General features: G+C 33.2%; 1 protein-coding gene across 1 annotated transcript; it reads left to right on the forward strand.

Moving 5' to 3' along the window:
- The first annotated feature begins 6,408 nt into the window (after positions 1–6,408).
- Positions 6,409–8,128, forward strand: LOC132294897 (uncharacterized protein At1g27050). The gene is made up of 2 exons (XM_059792914.1): positions 6,409–6,801; positions 7,637–8,128. Exons 1-2 carry the CDS (start codon positions 6,454–6,456, stop codon positions 7,886–7,888), a joined length of 600 nt encoding a protein of 199 aa, XP_059648897.1. The 5' UTR covers positions 6,409–6,453; the 3' UTR covers positions 7,889–8,128.
- The last annotated feature ends 13,963 nt before the right edge of the window (positions 8,129–22,091 follow it).

Raw genomic sequence — 22,091 nt, forward strand, 5'->3', positions numbered from 1 at the left:
AAAATTACCATTAAGAATAACTGAAATAGGGTGGGTTACCTCGTTTTGGGCCATTTAGAATTTCCAAATGTAAAAACGGACTGCGAATTCAGAATTAGCGTGAAAAACTAGACTGGATAGGTATTTCAAAAAAAAAAATTCAGACACTACTGACGTGGGGCTGAGGTGGCAGTGATGACGTGGCAGAATGATGACGTGGCACTTAATGATGTGGCAAGCTGAAATGGCAAGATGACGTGGGAGGCGCGTGGCAGCGCGTGGAGGAGCGTGGATGATAGAACAACTTGGGTGAACCTTCCGGCGGCGCGTGGGGGTGCGTGCAAGATTGTTTCCAGCGGGTTTTGGTGGTGTTGGGATGATCTGAGAGTATTCTGGTGCCTAGAATGCTCAAAATTGCGAAAGAACTTGCTGAAAACTCAAATTCTAACCCCTAACAAGATAGATGCTTGATGAACTGATTAAAAGTCATCAAGTAATATATATATATATATATATATATATATATATATATATATATATATATACACAAATAACTTGGCTCTGATATCATGTTAAATATAAAAGAGAGAACTCTGTATATTGTATTGATGTGAGATAAGATGTATACAAGAGGAGTTTATATAAGAGGGGTTATGTGTGATGAACAAGTAAACCATATATGTATATAGTAACTATACATATGGTAATCCTATACCAGGTAAACCTATATATGGTAATCCTATATAAGGTTAGAATATATTATATAATATAGTAATAATATATTCTAACACCGGCGATCTTGTCCTTGGTGGCCTCGCCTCGGTGGTGGGGGTGATGAAGGAGAAGGGGTTTCGACGGTGGAAGAATCGACAGACTTGACTATGACGATGATGATGGTGGTGATGGGCGGCCGTAGGAAAGAGAAGGGAGAGAGATGACAGGGTTGCAGCAGAAAGAGACTGAAGAAAAGGGCAAAAGGTAGTGAGCAAATCAACAACTGACATGAATTTGTCAAATTTTTTTTTTTTGGTGAACAATAATAGTTCAAAATAACATTTTCATATATATATATATACATATATATATATATATGTATGTATGTATTTATATAGGGGCTTTTTTGTCATTTAAAATTATATATATTTTGTATTAAAAAATTGAGGGTAAAAGGGTCAATTCACATGTGTCAGAGCCAAAAAAGTAAATTGGGGTGTAAGTGAAAATTAAAAGTAAAATTTTCATCTAGCAGAAATATAACCTAACCTCATGGGATTTGAGTATAATTTACCCTTTATTGTATTTGCAGATCTGTATTTTTTTTTTTTTCCCCGTAATACTCAATCGATTTGAGTTTTCATTCTGGAGTACTATATTGCTTTTGTTTTTGTTTTGTTTTTTTTTTTTTTTTTTTCTTCCTCACATTCTTATTTAGTTTTTTACCGAAATTTTTTTAGGCTAATGTAATTGAGTTAGTATCTAAAATATGGTAAGGGTGGAAGAGGAATTTTAGGAATTGAGATGGAAGTTGGGTATGAAAAATTAAGTTGTGGGTAGGGAGTGAAAGGGAAAAGAGAAGGGAGGGGTTTGGCCCGTTAGAAATGGGTATACCCATTTTTTTACTTTTAAAATTTTTTAAACATGTATTCTCATTTTATTGGTCCACCTCACCTGGAGGATGAACTTCAACCTCTCATGGGAGGACCTAAGTATTATCCATAAATAAATAAAACAAAAAGGGTTATGGAATTAATTCCAAAAAATTTATTTTCCTTATTTATTATTTTCTCTATTTTGTAATTACCGCCAACTTGTATATTTATGAGTAGACCAGCGGGTCAGATGGAAGTAAAGTGGAAAATTTTAACTCTTAACCTCCAATATGTTAGAGGATAAATCCAAAGTTTGCTCAAGATATTGTTGGTTCAATTGATTTTGAACTTAGGGTTAAGTGCAAAAAACTCCCTGAATTATGGGAAAACTTGCAACTAACCCCCTGAACTTTAAAATATGCAAGAAACTTCCCGAACTATGCAAAAAAGTTGCAGATCACCCTATTTGTCACTGTTCCGATTGGATTTTGCAGTTAAAGTGATCACGTGATGGTCACATGACACATACTATATTTTTAATGACTATAATGCCCTTATGACCATGAAAAGACACTAATGCCCCTTATTTTAACTATTAAATCCATACCCCTTTTTATAAACCCCAAACACACCCTTATACTGTTGATCTTCTTCCCAGCGTTTCTTGAATGGGGAAAAAAAAAAAATCGACTCACGAACTGATCTTTCCTTTTCCCATTCCACTTCATCTTTCTCATCCCCGATTAAGGGTCCATCCACGATCAGTCCCTAAACCCAACCTCCACTCTCAATCTCTCCATTAATGTCCCTTACCTTTCTATTCTTCTTTTCCGCGGTACAGTGGGTGTCTAATTCCGGTGATGGGGTGCGATACCAGGTTCAGGATTCTTCTCCGGGCACGGTTGATTTGGTATTTCGAGCATCACGGGTAGCATTTTTCTCCGTCCACAGTTTGTTTGTCGTTGTTTTATATTGCTTGCGGGTTTGGTGCTGGAATTGTGTTCTTCTCAGGCCGTGGGTTGCTGTGTCGTCGACTATGGGTGCGGTTGTCATATTTTTTTCCCCCGGTGAAGTAGGTGTTAAAATTCAGCGGGTTTGTGGGCCGCGGTCAAATTCCGACGGCATGGTTTAAGTCCGATTCTGGTTGGGATTCGTCTCCTGCCGGATTTGTTGGGTCTTGCGACTCTCGGTGGCAGCCATCGTTGCCGAGGTTAGGTTTGATTTGCAGGGCTGTGGTGTTGTTGTAAGTATGTTTGTGACTAATTTGTGATAATGGTGGATAGCTGTTTGTTGCAATAATGTGAATTTACAGTTCTGGATTGTTGATTACATGGTCCGATTTTGTGAATAGGGGTGTTGATTGTGGGGTTGTGATTGGGTGTAAGATTTGGTTTGATTGATTACAGAGGTAGTGGTTTGTGGGTGTTTATGCAATTTTTTGGGGTGAGCACAATGATCCGAATTGGTGATTAGGTGATTAATTTGGGTAGTGGCCAGACGATTGAATGAGCAGGAGGCAATGAATTTCGACCAGGGGCTCTCTTTCCAACGCCGAAAACTAGCATCATTGCGTCCTTGCCACCAGACCAGAATCATCGCTGTCGTCATGTCGAGATCAACCTCGATGTTAACCCCAAACCTTGCCGCCATGGTATCATCTGTTGCATTGGTGTCACATTTTTATTGGTTTATGAAATTATCAACTGCCACATTATGTATAACTCTCAAAACGACGTAGTTTTAAGTAAGAGTAAATTTGTCTTTTAATATTTTCGACCAAGTCATATGCATCGTCCAAAACAACGATTTTTATCAACTGTAGCAAAGAAAGAAACTTCATAGAAGTCAAAATATGAAGAAATAGATATGCCTAGCTACTTTATTCTATGGATAAAGGATCTAATTGATGGATTCCGATCCAGAGTATGCTCATATCCACCGATTCAGTAAATAACTATCAGGAACGAAGTAATCCTCTAATTTTTTTTATTTTTATTTATTTATTTTTTATTTATTATTATTATTTTTTTCCAGACGTAAAGCACGCAGGGCTTTGAACCCAAATACATTACCCACAATGGAAGTAAATATATTAGTAACAGAACCTTCTTCAAAAAGGTCTAAGTGGTAATCCTTAATTAGTGCTGCCTTAGAAGCTATGCTTCAATTGTTGATTCTAGTATTGAGCGCAAGGTTACACCTAGAGGTTCTGTATTACAAGTTAATCCTCTCCTACTAGTACCAATAGGCAGCATAGGGGAAGAAGCACTACACCTAGGAATCAATAACACAAAAACTTTTGGCATACATAGGTGAATGGATTCCATAGGATCCTTCTGAAGGAAATCTCTGATTGATTGAATTCAATTAGTACTAAGAACTCTCTCTTGTTTAGAATTCTAGAGATCCTTAGAATTCGGAGATTTACAGAGAATTAATAACCGGGGCCCTCTCATTTAAAGATAGAGATGCAACAAAACAATAGTATATGGGGTTTTTTGCAACAAAATCATAATTCAGGAGGTTTCTTGTAGTTCAAGGGGGTTAATTGCAAAACCCTAATAGTGCAAGGGTTTTTTTTACATTTAACCCTTGAACTTATACACCCACACCACTATTATTGGAGAAAATAAATAAACAAATAAAAATAAAACAAAGCAAAATTTTCATTTATTTATTTATTAAACAATTTTATTTTATTTTATTATTATTTTTTGTTTTGTAATTGAATCTCTTTCTAGATTTATTTTGTGGGTTACATTTTTTCTTTACCTAGGTGGTTTCACAAAAAAAGATATCGCCTTGGTCCAAATTGCTTCAATTACCATGCAAACAAAATAACGTTAAAGTATATATTCTATCATCATATGGATTATGGAAGTTGCATACTCGAAACTTATTTTCACTCAACGTGCTGTAATAATTATTACACCTTCTATTATTTTCAAAAATCTTCTTTATACTTTATAAATATTTACAATCTCATGTTTCTTACCATGACAATTAGCTGCCAACCAAATATTTGGAAAGTTATTTTGTTGCACATCCCCAACTCCAGATATATTTCAAAATTAAGGTGTATATATTATATCGTTATATAGATTATCGAAATTGCATACTCTCGGAATTGATTTTCACTCTAAAACGTGCTGTCACTACTATTACACCTTCTATTATTTAGTCATCACACATATATGTGATGGTTACAAACATCACCCTTCCCTCCTTATATAGACAACTTAATAGATATTATGATTCTTTAGAATACTCCTTTAAAGTATATAGAAATCTATAAAATTCAAGACACTTCAAAAATTTTCTCTATACTTTATGAATATTTACAATCTCACCCATGGTTTAAATTATTTCAATTCTACACAAACATAAAAGACTAAAATTTCACTCCATTCATGTATTACAGAATCCTCCTAGCGCTTTGGTATTGCCTTGTGTGGCACAACTCCCTTACAAATTAGTGGACCATGACAATTAGCTGCCAACATATATGGAAAGTTAGTCATTTTCTTGCACATCCCCAACTCTTTAATATATTCAAAATTAATTCTCTAAATTGATTATCAAACCACACCTTGATGTTTTTTTATTTTATTATTTTTCTTTCTTTTATCTCCTCTCATAACATTTTTTCTCTCTCGGCCAATCTCGTAATTTTGGATTAACTCACATGTCACTCCTCAAAATCTCATCTTTCCTCGATCTGCCCTTCTTAAAATTCTAGAAAATCCAGACACAATATGGTGATATAACTCAATTCAAAAATAATTTTATTATTATTATTTTTATATTGACAAGCAAGTCTTTCACTTTGGAAGGAGATATGATACTACATCACATTTTGTAAATTAAGTAAATATTAAATTAAGTGTATTTTAATAACCTAACTTAGATACCACTTAAACTAATAGTCACTTAAAATTTTAAGAGGAAGAAATTTCATTTATCAATTAATGCACAACACTTAAAGTACAAACTATCAACTAAATTCTCAAATTATAATTAACACTTTACAATTCAACTCTCTTGAAATTTTTATTACCTTTCACTTTTTATCAAACAACACATACTACATAGAACTCATTTGAAATTTATGGAGTTTTACCACGAAATTAGATTGAATATCACATGATGAATTTTTTACTATGTTGCCTTCTTCGATTATGTTTCGAAATTGGTGGGTAAAATTCTTCTTCGTTGAGGCATTAACCACTGAAAATGAAGTCGCCATTCTGTTCGGCAAGGAAGGGTTACTCTTATATATTGCCTTTTCATTTAATAATAAAAATGTTAAAAAAAAAAAAAAAAACCTGTTATATACCATATGAGTATTTTAAATATTTTGTTTTAAGGGTGTTTTAAAATTGAGCAAATTAGGACAAATTTTTTATTTGAAGACAGAAATATTTAAAACGCCCTCAAGACATAATAATAATAAATAATAAAAACTAAAAAAATTAAATAATAAGAATAGACAAAAAATAAAATACCAAAAAAAAAATATATATTTTTTATTTATTAAAAAAAGAAATATTTAAAATTTTCTTAAGAGTAATTTGAAATGTCAAAAATATTAATCAGTAACAACTTATTTTAAAATTTCAAATTATAAGGATTTATATGTATTTTTTGAGATGGGATTGCACATTTTTTAGTGGTTTTTTTTCTTTTGTAAGTTCAGAAAAATTTTAATTGGCTGATGTGAAATCTATTGAGCATATGTTTTTGCAACTTCAAAGGTTACGAAACTTTGTCTGTCACCACTAGTACGATGACACGTGTCAACCTTGGATACCTGCGAATCATATTTCTTTCGCCGTTCCGTAAGATACTTATTTTTCCCACATATTTTCCTTCTCCCCAAACAAAGATGAGCCGCAAGAGAGATAAACCCTACCTCTCCCGCCATTCCCCCTACTCTTTCCCAAAACGGCGTCGCCCTCTGCCCACTCCGCAGCCCGACTCCGCCGCTGCCGACGACGATCGGCCGGGGAATTCCTCCGCCAAGTCGCTCACGACGGTCATCGTCATCGGAATCTCCCCGGACTGCTCTGTCCTAGACCTTAAATCCCGATTCGAGATCTACGGCGGCATATCTCGCACCCGCATGGACCCTGGTGGTGTCGCCTACATCACCTTCCGCTCCAAAGACGCCGCCGACTCCGCCATTGCCGCCTCCCTCGATCCCTCCTTCGGCATCACACTCAATTCCCACAGAGTACTATCTCTCTCCCTCTCTTTATATATATATATATATATATATATATATATATATTCACACCCATAATAGGGAATTAAAGACTAAAATTTTAGATATTTAAGTGCTGAAACTTTTTATTGTTAGTTATAAATTGTGAATTTGTTGGATAAGTGTTTGAATTGAAGTGTTAAGTGATAATTGAATTAGAATTTAATTTATTTAGAATTAAGAGCTGAATTTACTACTCAAACAGCACTATTTAATTGCAATTTTGGAGTTTTAGATTTAGGATTTGCAGTAGTTGCAGGTACAGGAAATTAAACACTAAATTTTTTAAGAATTTTTAAGTGCTGAAACTTTTAGTTAATTATAAATATTGAATTTGCTGGATCATTGTTTGAATTTAAGTGAAGTCTAGCTCACTAAAAAGATAAAATTGCACACATTCAATTGAATAAGAATCTAATTTATTTTAGAATTAAGAGCTGAATTAAGTACTCGAACAGCACTATTTAATTTCAATTTTGGAGCTGTTGTTGCAGGTTCACACACAAACACACACATAATAGGGAATTAATCACTAATTTTTTTTTAGAATTTTCAAGTGCTGAAATTTTTAATTGTTAATTATAAGTTGTGGATTTTCTGGATAATTGTTTGAATTTAAGTGTTAGTGAAATCTAGCTCACTTTAAAGTTAAAATCTTAATCCATTTTAAATAGTATTCAGTTGCACACATTCAATTGAATAAGAATCTAATTTATTTTTGAATTAAGAGCTGAATTGAGTACTCAAACAGCACTATTCAATTGGAATTTTGAAGATTTAGATTTGGGATTTGTTGTGGTTGCAGGTACAGGTGATGTGGGCGAATGATCCAGTACCTCAGTGGAGGGAAGGTGTTGGGAAGAAGGATAGTGCCTCGACATCGAAGCTGTTGAGAGCTGAGGTGCCTCTGAGTAGACATGGAAGAGGTAATAGGCTTGGATCAGCAATTGTGAACCCTAGAAGTAGTAATAATAATAATAATAATAATAATAATGATTCGGGCTTAGATGTGCCTTTCAAGGGTAGGGAAGTTGTTGCTTATGATGATATTCTGTAGCTTAAAATAAGTTTCTTTCGGGTTTTCTTGAATTGTAACAATCATGTGTTATACATATAGTCCCAAGTAATATCAGGGCCTATAGCTGCTAAAAAGTTTGGAACTTTGGGAGGGTTTAGTGGTGTTTTATGATTTTTTTAGTATGTGTCGGTTGTTTTCTTTTTGTGCTTTTCGTATTTGGTTTTTTGATTCTTCTGTTATTCAGAATTGAGTATGAATAATATTAATTATTACTGTGTACCACTAATGCATAAGTTAGAGAGCTATGAATGGTATTGAAATAGCTTTCCCAATTGTAGTTGGCTTACATTTATAGGTTTATTTGGTTTTGATCAAATATGGATCCAAGTATACCATATTAACGTTTTCAAGTTTCAACATTGGGCCGATGATAATATGTTCTTCAGGTTTTAATTTGCTGTTATTAGACTGCAAGGAGTACTGGTAAAAGTCTCTGATGTCTAGTGATGGACTTGAGCAGTGTTATATCATTAAATTGCCTTTTGTTCTTGATTAGCTGGAAATATTATTTTTTTAATTGAATTATATCATCTTTTGCATCATTTTACTCCTTTCTTGCATCAATGTGCTTATGCATGACCCAGAGTTTTCCTGTTGAGGAAAAACTGCTACATTGGAACGGACATGCTTCCTTCTAATTTTCTTGAATCACTCTAAAGATTTTGGTGAATTATGGATATGAACATGTTGATATACGGAAAGATTTTGGTGAATTGTGGATATGAACATGTCGATCTACAGAAGTAATTGATGGTTGCCTGGTTAGTGAATCATGAAATCAACGGACAGTCTGCTACAGGATGAAGGTTAACTAGTTTCTTGAATGGGTAGTCAGGCACTTTAAAATATGCAATCTCTTATCTGATAATGTAGTGTTGTGGTTAAGATATGAATTGCATCCCATTTGTCTGTCTGTTTTGTGGCCGTCTTCTTTGTTTTTCTCGTGAATGCTGCCTCTGTTACTTCACTTTAATGTGGGTTGTATCGGTTTATTTCCGGAGGATGGGGATCCGATACAGTTTGTTTGATATTCTTGGAGAGAAAGGACGGAGTTGGAGAGATTTGGAGGATGGGGATCCGATACAGTTATTGCAGTTGCCAGTCTCAGCAGATGCAAACATTAAATCAATACAACGCGTAAGCATCTGCCTGTGGAAGAGCATAGACTCGACCTTGAGCCCCCGAACTCTGCTCTACACTGCCCTGATGGCCTGACTGGTGAGTAGAAGTGCTAGGCGTAAAGGCTCCGGCTGGGTACGTGCCAACTGAAGTAAGTGGCTGCTGTGTTTGAGGAGGTCCCAGAGTGAGATGGAGCAGTGAGTAGTGACTAGTGAGAGAAACGAGTGAAATAAGAAGGATAAATAAAAAATAAAAATAAAATAGATTTATTGATCGGAATTTTATGTTACAATGAATAGATGGAAAGAGTGTGAGTTGGGAGAATCCTCCATCATAGAGAGGAGAGAAAAAGGAGAAGACTATTGAAATAGTCTGGCTTATTTGGGTAATTTTATTTATAGATATATAAGAGTGGAGTTCGAGTATAATTTTGGGGTGAGAATTTTTGAAAATAATATTTTTTAACCGAGTTTTCAAAAATAATTTTCAGAAACTGTTAACTAAGCAAGATTCTCTTTTTTGGAAAAGAGAAGAAAAAAGTAAGACAAAAGAAGAGGAAAAGTAAATAATTATTTTGTTTTATTTGGTTGATAATGGAAGGTGAAGGAAAATTAGAAAAGGGATTTGGAAGAAAAATAAAAGAGAAAAAAGAGCGAAAAAAATGGTGGAATGAATTTTTAAATATCTTCTCTTGTTTAGAAGAAGGAAGTGACCTATTCTTCTATCATTGGAGTTCAATCTACTACTGTCATAAGCTGGACCCATTTAATTCATGGATAAACACAAAAGTCTTTAAATAATTGAGTTCATAAACTTTTCATTAAAGAGTTTGATCATTAACATCAACCCATATCCAGAAGGGATTATATAAACAAAATCAAAATATACTTGTCTACTCTAGTAGAGAGAATTTTTTTTTTCCATTGCTAATATGGCATAATAAAAAATTGACACGTGTCATTTTTTTTTTTTTTTTTTTTAAATTCAAAATATATAAAGAAATTCTAATTTTCCCTCTTATATTTAAAATTAAAAATTGACACAAAAAAAAAATATATAGTGAGACTTAATAGACTTGTAAGTTATATAAACTCCGGCTCTGTTTGTTTGAGTGTAAAATATTTTCTATGTAATACTTTTTTATGTAGATTTTTTTTTTAATTTTTAATTTTTTTTTTTTTTAGTATTTGGCAAAGTTTTTAAATATTTTTCAAACAATATTTTTGATATCACGCTTCTAAAAGTTTTGTTGAATTAAATTAAAATTCTTATTTGAGTCATTGATTATTCATTTTTTTCTCTTATTATTAATTGGTCCAATTATTTGTATACCTACAATAATAATTAATTGACAAGAAATATAAAAAAATAAACAATTGATTTTTGAAAAAATGATAAGGAAATTGAAACAAGTCTCTCTGTAATCGAATGCAACAAGTGATTTATTATTATTTTTTCTCCAATTTACAAATCACTTTTTAAGGTTTTAAAAATTAATACTGCAAGTTAATCATTAAGCCAATAATGATGAAAGATAATAATAATAAAAGCAAAATGAAGAAACAAAAATAGAAAATTGTATGCTTGTTGTTAAAGAAGAAATTGGCCTTAGTGCCTCTTGCCCCCACAATAGGTATTGAGCTTATTGACTCTTCTCTTAATCGTTGTTTTGTTTTTGATAAGGCAGCAAGTTGGATTGGCCCAGTCCCAACCCAACCTCTACCCAAATCGGGTTGGGTTGGGGCTGCCCGAATTGTACTCAATATGGGTTATAGTCAAAATCTATCACAAATATTTTTGATGGATCGGGTCGGATTAACGGGTTGAATTTTTTTAAAAAATTATTATATATATATATATATATATATATTTCGTAAATTTATATTATATATAATTGATTATACTATTATTAAAAAACAAAATACTTTTAGGGCTAATCATTTCAGGCTCCCCAATCACCTCCATCTCTGGACATACTTAGGCAAAAACTGTGAGGACCAATACTGCCACGCAAAAACTGTGAGGACCAATATTGCCACCAGAATGAAGCATAACATGATCAGATACTGTAAGTAAGTACAAATTTAAGGAAGTTTTAAGCCAAAGAGGGTAAGGAAATACTGAAAAAAATTAAAAATGAATAAATTAAAATTTAACAGTACAAATTTATAATATTGCAAATTCATTTGTAAAAGACACAATCCATAACATTATGGAGTTGTTCTTCAGTGCACCCAAGAATCCGATCATCGATCTGAAAATCAAACATAACGTCTTTGAAATTATTCAAGGAAGAATATATGGAAATGAAAAAATTATAATTTAATGAATGCCTTAATTTATTATAGTACAAGAAATTAAAATAAATGGAAAGCTTACATTACAAATATGACGGTACCAAGGTCTAGGACAGGGACGGCGAGGGACTTCCGACAGCCGTCATGATGAGTGCTCACCCAAACCCCAAAACCTACAACGGCTATTGCTAAAAGCCGTCGAAAAATAAATTTAACTTTAGTATTTAATTAATTATTTTAAGTATTTGTGTATGTGGGCATTTAATATGCTAGTAGGTAATAAATTATCTTAATAAAAATTGATATATGAGAGTTAGTGGGATTATGAAGATTATGTAAAACCAAGGGTCATGGTAGTTAAGTCTAAATGGTTATATTAGTGGGAATTAAACCTCCAAAATACCATGTTAGTAGGAGTAGTGGGAGTTAAGCCTAAAAGTTATGTTAGTGTGAGTAATTGGGCACTGAAATGTAATTGTTACACCAATGTTCCTGTGGCCAATATATTTATGTACTCTAATCAAATAATAGTAGAAGTGAAATAAAATAATTATTCAAGTATTCCTCCATATCATTTTCATCTAAAATATTATTGAGTATTGTGTGTATTTGAGCCACTATTTTCAACAAAGTGGTATCAGAGTAAAGTCAGAAAGTGGTATCAGAGAAAAATCCAACAACGTGGTATCAGAGCTAGGTTCCATATCATAGCTAGGTTTGGTTTCATGTTTAGAGCCTAGACGATCCTGAAGGCATGATGAAGTTGATCCTAGAAGGTTTTACGTTTTGAGAAGAACATGTTTCTCCTTAATGATGATAAAGAGGGGAAAATGTATTTTCTTAGTGAGAAAATGATGTTATCTAATTACAAGATAATGAGAATCATCATGACTTCATACCTCAAAGCATGTGATTTGTGGGATGTTGTTGGAGAAAAGCCAAAGAATGGCATATCCAACACAATTCGTGTGAAGAAAGAAGAGAAGGCACTGGTAGTGTTGCAAAAGGCAATACATCAAGAAATTTGGGAGTATTTTAGAGAGTCCAAAACTCCAAGTTGTGTTTGGAAGATGCTCGAGACTATCATTTCCAATCATAGAGGTGAATCACTACCCATAGAGTATTGGGTACAATGCTTTAAGGATGATGAGTTTACGAAAGATGATTATGAAAATCTTGATGACAAGGTTGTGGAGAATGAAGAGGTGTATCATGCAAATGAAGTTAAAGATTTTGGAGATTCAAACGTTGAAGGAGAATTTGAAATGGTGAATGAGGAAGAGGTAAGAAAATGAGTCAAAGAAGAGATTGAAAAAATGGAGGAATATAAAGTGAAAATAGAAAATTTAGAAGAAGAAAGTGCTAAAGAAGAGGCAAAAGTTGATGAAATTGGTGAGTTAACAATTTCAAGTATGGTTACAAATTTCACCTTGAAAGAAGTTATATTTGACTTATTTGATGAAATTATTATTTCTTTATATTCATCAAATAATGTTTATTTTGTGGAGAATGATGAATTTCTATTGAAGAAAATTGCTCCAATTAATTATGACATTGAAGCTAAAGGCGGGAAGAATTTTTCGAATTATTTTTTACAAGATGGTTTGAAGAATTTTGTAATTGACACAGGCTGGGTGAATGGAGTTATTTTTTGATTCCAAAGAAGAAGCACATAAGAAGTTCAAGAAGTTTCAAGAATTCAAGAAGAGAGAAAACGAATGGTGTGCCTATGTGAAGAAGATAAATGTTGATCATAAGAGGGTATTATTCAAGCATTTGAAGAAGTTTCACAAGCCCTACACATCAATGGAAATGGCCAAGAAGAATAAAGCTATTAAAGGAGGTGGAATTGAAGATCAACCATCGAACCTTTGATCAAGCTCCCAAGATTAATAAGAAGGGTTTTCAAGTTACAAAATCAAGTTTAAAGGGGGGTGTTGAGAAATAAACTTGATTTTAGTATTTAATTAATCATTTTAAGTATTTGTCTTACATAATGTATGTGGGCATTTAGCATGTTAATGGGTAGTAAATTATCTTAATAAGAATTAGTATATGAGAGTTAGTGTGACGACGAAGGTTTTGTAAAACCAAGGGTCATGGGAGTTAAGTCTAAATGGTTATGTTAGTGGGAATTAAACCTCCTAAATACCATGTTAGTAGGAGTTAAGCCTAAAAGTTATGTTAGTGTGAGTAATTGGGCACTGAAATGTAATTGTTACACTTATGTTCATGTGGCATATATATTCATGTACTCTAATCAAATAATAGTAGAAGTGAAATAAAATAATTATTCAAGTATTCCTCCATATCATTCTCATCCAAAATATTATTGAGTATTGTGTGTATCAAGGCCACTATTTTCAACAAAGTGGTATCAAAGCAAAGTCAAAAAGTGGTATTAGAGAAAAATCCAACAACGTGGTATCAGAGCTAGGTTCCATATCATAGCTAGGTTTGGTTTCATGTTTAGAGCCTAGACGATCCTGAAGGCCTGATGAAGTTGATCCTAGAAGTATCTACGTTTTGAGAAGAACATGTTTCTCCTTAATGATGATAAAGAGGGGAAAATGTATTTTCTTAGTGAGAAAATGATGTTATCTAATTACAAGATAATGAGAATCATCATGACTTCATACCTCAAAGCATGTGATTTGTGGGATGTTGTTGGAGAAAAGCCAAAGAATGGCATATCCAATACAATTCGTGTGAAGAAAGAAGAGAAGGCACTGGTAGTGTTGCAAAAGGCAATACATCAAGAAATTTGGGAGTATTTTAGAGAGTCCAAAACTCAAAGTTGTGTTTGGAAGATGCTCGAGACCATCATTTCCAATCACAGAGGTGAATCACTACCCATAGAGTATTGGGTACAATGCTTTGAGGATGATGAGTTTACGAAAGATGATTATGAAAATCTTGATGACAAAGTTGTGGAGAATGAAGAGGTGTATCATGCAAATGAAGTTAAAGATTTTGGAGATTCAAACGTTGAAGGAGAATTTGAAATGGTGAATGAGGAAGAGGTAAGAAAATGAGTCAAAGAAGAGATTGAAAAAATGGAGGAATATAAAGTGAAAATAGAAAATTTGGAAGAAGAAAGTGCTAAAGAAAAGGCAAAAGTTGATGAAATTGGTGTGTTAACAATTTCAAATATGGTTACAAATTTCACCTTGAAAGAAGTTATATTTGACTTATTTGATGAAATTATTATTTCTTTATATTCATCAAATAATGTTTATTTTGTGGAGAATGATGAATTTCTATTGAAGAAAATTGCTCCAATTAATTATGACATTGAAGCTAAAGGCGGGAAGAATTTTTCGAATTGTTTTTTACAAGATGGTTTGGAGAATTTTGTAATTGACACGGGCTGGGTGAATGGAGTTATTTTTTGATTCCAAAGGAGAAGCACATAAGAAGTTCAAGAAGTTTCAAGAATTCAAGAAGAGAGAAAACGAATGGTGCACCCATGTGAAGAAGATAAATGTTGATCATAAGAGGGCATTATTCAAGCATTTGAAGAAGTTTCACAAGCCCTACACATCAATGGAAATGGCCAAGAAGAATAAAGCTATTAAAGGAGGTGGAATTGAAGATCAACCATCGAACCTTTGATCAAGCTCCCAAGATTAATAAGAAGGGTTTTCAAGTTACAAAATCAAGTTTAAAGGGGGGTGTTGAGAAATAAACTTAATTTTAGTATTTAATTAATCATTTTAAGTATTTGTCTTACATAGTGTATGTGGGCATTTAGCATGTTAATGGGTAGTAAATTATCTTAATAAGAATTAGTATATGAGATTAGTGTGACGACGAAGGTTTTGTAAAACCAAGGGTCATGGGAGTTAAGTCTAAATGGTTATGTTAGTGGGAATTAAACCTCCTAAATACCATGTTAGTGGGAGTTAAGCCTAAAAGTTATGTTAGTGTGAGTAATTGGGCACTGAAATGTAATTGTTACACTTATGTTCATGTGGCCTATATATTCATGTACTCTAATCAAATAATAGTAGAAGTGAAATAAAATAATTATTCAAGTATTCCTCCATATCATTCTCATCCAAAATATTATTGAGTATTGTGTGTATCTAGGCCACTATTTTCAACAAAGTGGTATCAGAGCAAAGTCAGAAAGGGGTATCAGAGAAAAATCCAACAACGTGGTATCAGAGCTAGGTTCCATATCATAGCTAGGTTTGGTTTCATGTTTAGAGCCTAGACGATCCTGAAGGCCTGATGAAGTTGATCCTAGAAGTATCTACGTTTTGAGAAGAACATGTTTCTCCTTAATGATGATAAAGAGGGGAAAATGTATTTTCTTAGTGAGAAAATGATGTTATCTAATTACAAGATAATGAGAATCATCATGACTTCATACCTCAAAGCATGTGATTTGTGGGATGTTGTTGGAGAAAAGCCAAAGAATGGCATATCCAATACAATTCGTGTGAAGAAAGAAGAGAAGGCACTGGTAGTGTTGCAAAAGGCAATACATCAAGAAATTTGGGAGTATTTTAGAGAGTCCAAAACTCAAAGTTGTGTTTGGAAGATGCTCGAGACCATCATTTCCAATCACAGAGGTGAATCACTACCCATAGAGTATTGGGTACAATGCTTTGAGGATGATGAGTTTACGAAAGATGATTATGAAAATCTTGATGACAAAGTTGTGGAGAATGAAGAGGTGTATCATGCAAATGAAGTTAAAGATTTTGGAGATTCAAACGTTGAAGGAGAATTTGAAATGGTGAATGAGGAAGAGGTAAGAAAATGAGTCAAAGAAGAGATTGAAAAAATGGAGGAATATAAAGTGAAAATAGAAAATTTGGAAGAAGAAAGTGCTAAAGAAGAGGCAAAAGTTGATGAAATTGGTGAGTTAACAATATCAAGTATGGTTACAAATTTCACCTTGAAAGAAGTTATATTTGACTTATTTGATGAAATTATTATTTCTTTATATTCATCAAATAATGTTTATTTTGTGGAGAATGATGAATTTCTATTGAAGAAAATTGCTCCAATTAATTATGACATTGAAGCTAAAGGCGGGAAGAATTTTTCGAATTGTTTTTTACAAAATGGTTTGGAGAATTTTGTAATTGACACGGGCTGGGTGAATGGAGTTATTTTTTGATTCCAAAGAAGAAGCACATAAGAAGTTCAAGAAGTTTCAAGAATTCAAGAAGAGAGAAAACGAATGGTGCACCCATGTGAAGAAGATAAATGTTGATCATAAGAGGGCATTATTCAAGCATTTGAAGAAGTTTCACAGGCCCTACACATCAATGGAAATGGCCAAGAAGAATAAAGCTATTAAAGGAGGTGGAATTGAAGATCAACCATCGAACCTTTGATCAAGCTCCCAAGATTAATAAGAAGGGTTTTCAAGTTACAAAATCAAGTTTAAAGGGGGGTGTTGAGAAATAAACTTAATTTTAGTATTTAATTAATCATTTTAAGTATTTGTCTTACATAGTGTATGTGGGCATTTAGCATGTTAATGGGTAGTAAATTATCTTAATAAGAATTAGTATATGAGATTAGTGTGACGACGAAGGTTTTGTAAAACCAAGGGTCATGGGAGTTAAGTCTAAATGGTTATGTTAGTGGGAATTAAACCTCCTAAATACCATGTTAGTGGGTGTTAAGCCTAAAAGTTATGTTAGTGTGAGTAATTGGGCACTGAAATGTAATTGTTACACTTATGTTCATGTGGCCTATATATTCATGTACTCTAATCAAATAATAGTAGAAGTGAAATAAAATAATTATTCAAGTATTCCTCCATATCATTCTCATCCAAAATATTATTGAGTATTGTGTGTATCTAGGCCACTATTTTCAACAAAGTGGTATCAGAGCAAAGTCAGAAAGTGGTATCAGAGAAAAATCCAACAACGTGGTATCAGAGCTAGGTTCCATATCATAGCTAGGTTTGGTTTCATGTTTAGAGCCTAGACGATCCTGAAGGCCTGATGAAGTTGATCCTAGAAGTATCTACGTTTTGAGAAGAACATGTTTCTCCTTAATGATGATAAAGAGGGGAAAATGTATTTTCTTAGTGAGAAAATGATGTTATCTAATTACAAGATAATGAGAATCATCATGACTTCATACCTCAAAGCATGTGATTTGTGGGATGTTGTTGGAGAAAAGCCAAAGAATGGCATATCCAATACAAGTCGTGTGAAGAAAGTAGAGAAGGCACTGGTAGTGTTGCAAAAGGCAATGCATCAAGAAATTTGGGAGTATTTTAGAGAGTCCAAAACTCCAAGTTGTGTTTGGAAGATGCTCGAGACCATCATTTCCAATCACAGAGGTGAATCACTACCCATAGAGTATTGGGTACAATGCTTTGAGGATGATGAGTTTACGAAAGATGATTATGAAAATCTTGATGACAAAGTTGTGGAGAATGAAGAGGTGTATCATGCAAATGAAGTTAAAGATTTTGGAGATTCAAACGTTGAAGGAGAATTTGAAATGGTGAATGAGGAAGAGGTAAGGAAATGAGTCAAAGAAGAGATTGAAAAAATGGAGGAATATAAAGTGAAAATAGAAAATTTAGAAGAAGAAAGTGCTAAAGAAGAGGCAAAAGTTGATGAAATTGGTGAGTTAACAATTTCAAGTATGGTTACAAATTGCACCTTGAAAGAAGTTATATTTGACTTATTTGATGAAATTATTATTTCTTTATATTCATCAAATAATGTTTATTTTGTGGAGAATGATGAATTTCTATTGAAGAAAATTGCTCCAATTAATTATGACATTGAAGCTAAAGGCGGGAAGAATTTTTCGAATTGTTTTTTACAAGATGGTTTGGAGAATTTTGTAATTGACACGGGCTGGGTGAATGGAGTTATTTTTTGATTCCAAAGAAGAAGCACATAAGAAGTTCAAGAAGTTTCAAGAATTCAAGAAGAGAGAAAACGAATGGTGCACCCATGTGAAGAAGATAAATGTTGATCATAAGAGGGCATTATTCAAGCATTTGAAGAAGTTTCACAAGCCCTACACATCAATGGAAATGGCCAAGAAGAATAAAGCTATTAAAGGAGGTGGAATTGAAGATCAACCATCGAACCTTTGATCAAGCTCCCAAGATTAATAAGAAGGGTTTTCAAGTTACAAAATCAAGTTTAAAGGGGGGTGTTGAGAAATAAACTTAATTTTAGTATTTAATTAATCATTTTAAGTATTTGTCTTACATAGTGTATGTGGGCATTTAGCATGTTAATGGGTAGTAAATTATCTTAATAAGAATTAGTATATGAGAGTTAGTGTGACGACGAAGGTTTTGTAAAACCAAGGGTCATGGGAGTTAAGTCTAAATGGTTATGTTAGTGGGAATTAAACCTCCTAAATACCATGTTAGTAGGAGTTAAGCCTAAAAGTTATGTTAGTGTGAGTAATTGGGCACTGAAATGTAATTGTTACACTTATGTTCATGTGGCATATATATTCATGTACTCTAATCAAATAATAGTAGAAGTGAAATAAAATAATTATTCAAGTATTCCTCCATATCATTCTCATCCAAAATATTATTGAGTATTGTGTGTATCAAGGCCACTATTTTCAACAAAGTGGTATCAAAGCAAAGTCAAAAAGTGGTATTAGAGAAAAATCCAACAACGTGGTATCAGAGCTAGGTTCCATATCATAGCTAGGTTTGGTTTCATGTTTAGAGCCTAGACGATCCTGAAGGCCTGATGAAGTTGATCCTAGAAGTATCTACGTTTTGAGAAGAACATGTTTCTCCTTAATGATGATAAAGAGGGGAAAATGTATTTTCTTAGTGAGAAAATGATGTTATCTAATTACAAGATAATGAGAATCATCATGACTTCATACCTCAAAGCATGTGATTTGTGGGATGTTGTTGGAGAAAAGCCAAAGAATGGCATATCCAATACAATTCGTGTGAAGAAAGAAGAGAAGGCACTGGTAGTGTTGCAAAAGGCAATACATCAAGAAATTTGGGAGTATTTTAGAGAGTCCAGAACTCAAAGTTGTGTTTGGAAGATGCTCGAGACCATCATTTCCAATCACAGAGGTGAATCACTACCCATAGAGTATTGGGTACAATGCTTTGAGGATGATGAGTTTACGAAAGATGATTATGAAAATCTTGATGACAAAGTTGTGGAGAATGAAGAGGTGTATCATGCAAATGAAGTTAAAGATTTTGGAGATTCAAACGTTGAAGGAGAATTTGAAATGGTGAATGAGGAAGAGGTAAGAAAATGAGTCAAAGAAGAGATTGAAAAAATGGAGGAATATAAAGTGAAAATAGAAAATTTGGAAGAAGAAAGTGCTAAAGAAAAGGCAAAAGTTGATGAAATTGGTGTGTTAACAATTTCAAATATGGTTACAAATTTCACCTTGAAAGAAGTTATATTTGACTTATTTGATGAAATTATTATTTCTTTATATTCATCAAATAATGTTTATTTTGTGGAGAATGATGAATTTCTATTGAAGAAAATTGCTCCAATTAATTATGACATTGAAGCTAAAGGCGGGAAGAATTTTTCGAATTGTTTTTTACAAGATGGTTTGGAGAATTTTGTAATTGACACGGGCTGGGTGAATGGAGTTATTTTTTGATTCCAAAGAAGAAGCACATAAGAAGTTCAAGAAGTTTCAAGAATTCAAGAAGAGAGAAAACGAATGGTGCACCCATGTGAAGAAGATAAATGTTGATCATAAGAGGGCATTATTCAAGCATTTGAAGAAGTTTCACAAGCCCTACACATCAATGGAAATGGCCAAGAAGAATAAAGCTATTAAAGGAGGTGGAATTGAAGATCAACCATCGAACCTTTGATCAAGCTCCCAAGATTAATAAGAAGGGTTTTCAAGTTACAAAATCAAGTTTAAAGGGGGGTGTTGAGAAATAAACTTAATTTTAGTATTTAATTAATCATTTTAAGTATTTGTCTTACATAGTGTATGTGGGCATTTAGCATGTTAATGGGTAGTAAATTATCTTAATAAGAATTAGTATATGAGATTAGTGTGACGACGAAGGTTTTGTAAAACCAAGGGTCATGGGAGTTAAGTCTAAATGGTTATGTTAGTGGGAATTAAACCTCCTAAATACCATGTTAGTGGGAGTTAAGCCTAAAAGTTATGTTAGTGTGAGTAATTGGGCACTGAAATGTAATTGTTACACTTATGTTCATGTGGCCTATATATTCATGTACTCTAATCAAATAATAGTAGAAGTGAAATAAAATAATTATTCAAGTATTCCTCCATATCATTCTCATCCAAAATATTATTGAGTATTGTGTGTATCTAGGCCACTATTTTCAACAAAGTGGTATCAGAGCAAAGTCAGAAAGGGGTATCAGAGAAAAATCCAACAACGTGGTATCAGAGCTAGGTTCCATATCATAGCTAGGTTTGGTTTCATGTTTAGAGCCTAGACGATCCTGAAGGCCTGATGAAGTTGATCCTAGAAGTATCTACGTTTTGAGAAGAACATGTTTCTCCTTAATGATGATAAAGAGGGGAAAATGTATTTTCTTAGTGAGAAAATGATGTTATCTAATTACAAGATAATGAGAATCATCATGACTTCATACCTCAAAGCATGTGATTTGTGGGATGTTGTTGGAGAAAAGCCAAAGAATGGCATATCCAATACAATTCGTGTGAAGAAAGAAGAGAAGGCACTGGTAGTGTTGCAAAAGGCAATACATCAAGAAATTTGGGAGTATTTTAGAGAGTCCAAAACTCAAAGTTGTGTTTGGAAGATGCTCGAGACCATCATTTCCAATCACAGAGGTGAATCACTACCCATAGAGTATTGGGTACAATGCTTTGAGGATGATGAGTTTACGAAAGATGATTATGAAAATCTTGATGACAAAGTTGTGGAGAATGAAGAGGTGTATCATGCAAATGAAGTTAAAGATTTTGGAGATTCAAACGTTGAAGGAGAATTTGAAATGGTGAATGAGGAAGAGGTAAGAAAATGAGTCAAAGAAGAGATTGAAAAAATGGAGGAATATAAAGTGAAAATAGAAAATTTGGAAGAAGAAAGTGCTAAAGAAGAGGCAAAAGTTGATGAAATTGGTGAGTTAACAATATCAAGTATGGTTACAAATTTCACCTTGAAAGAAGTTATATTTGACTTATTTGATGAAATTATTATTTCTTTATATTCATCAAATAATGTTTATTTTGTGGAGAATGATGAATTTCTATTGAAGAAAATTGCTCCAATTAATTATGACATTGAAGCTAAAGGCGGGAAGAATTTTTCGAATTGTTTTTTACAAGATGGTTTGGAGAATTTTGTAATTGACACGGGCTGGGTGAATGGAGTTATTTTTTGATTCCAAAGAAGAAGCACATAAGAAGTTCAAGAGTTTCAAGAATTCAAGAAGAGAGAAAACGAATGGTGCACCCATGTGAAGAAGATAAATGTTGATCATAAGAGGGCATTATTCAAGCATTTGAAGAAGTTTCACAAGCCCTACACATCAATGGAAATGGCCAAGAAGAATAAAGCTATTAAAGGAGGTGGAATTGAAGATCAACCATCGAACCTTTGATCAAGCTCCCAAGATTAATAAGAAGGGTTTTCAAGTTACAAAATCAAGTTTAAAGGGGGGTGTTGAGAAATAAACTTAATTTTAGTATTTAATTAATCATTTTAAGTATTTGTCTTACATAGTGTATGTGGGCATTTAGCATGTTAATGGGTAGTAAATTATCTTAATAAGAATTAGTATATGAGAGTTAGTGTG

This window comes from Cornus florida, unplaced genomic scaffold, assembly GCF_030987335.1.
Source record: "Cornus florida cultivar Cherokee Brave unplaced genomic scaffold, ASM3098733v1 CherokeeBrave_3.0.0_Hap2_Chr02, whole genome shotgun sequence".
Lineage (NCBI taxonomy): Eukaryota > Viridiplantae > Streptophyta > Magnoliopsida > Cornales > Cornaceae > Cornus > Cornus florida.

What these genes read in the sequence shown, in the direction of transcription:
- LOC132294897 (XM_059792914.1), top strand. Translation starts at nt 6,454, where the DNA reads ATGAGCCGCAAGAGAGATAAACCCTACCTCTCCCGCCATTCCCCCTAC. An exon ending in TCACACTCAATTCCCACAGA is followed by an intron (nt 6,802 to 7,636) that starts GTACTATCTCTC and finishes TTGTGGTTGCAG; the next exon opens with GTACAGGTGATGTGGGCGAA.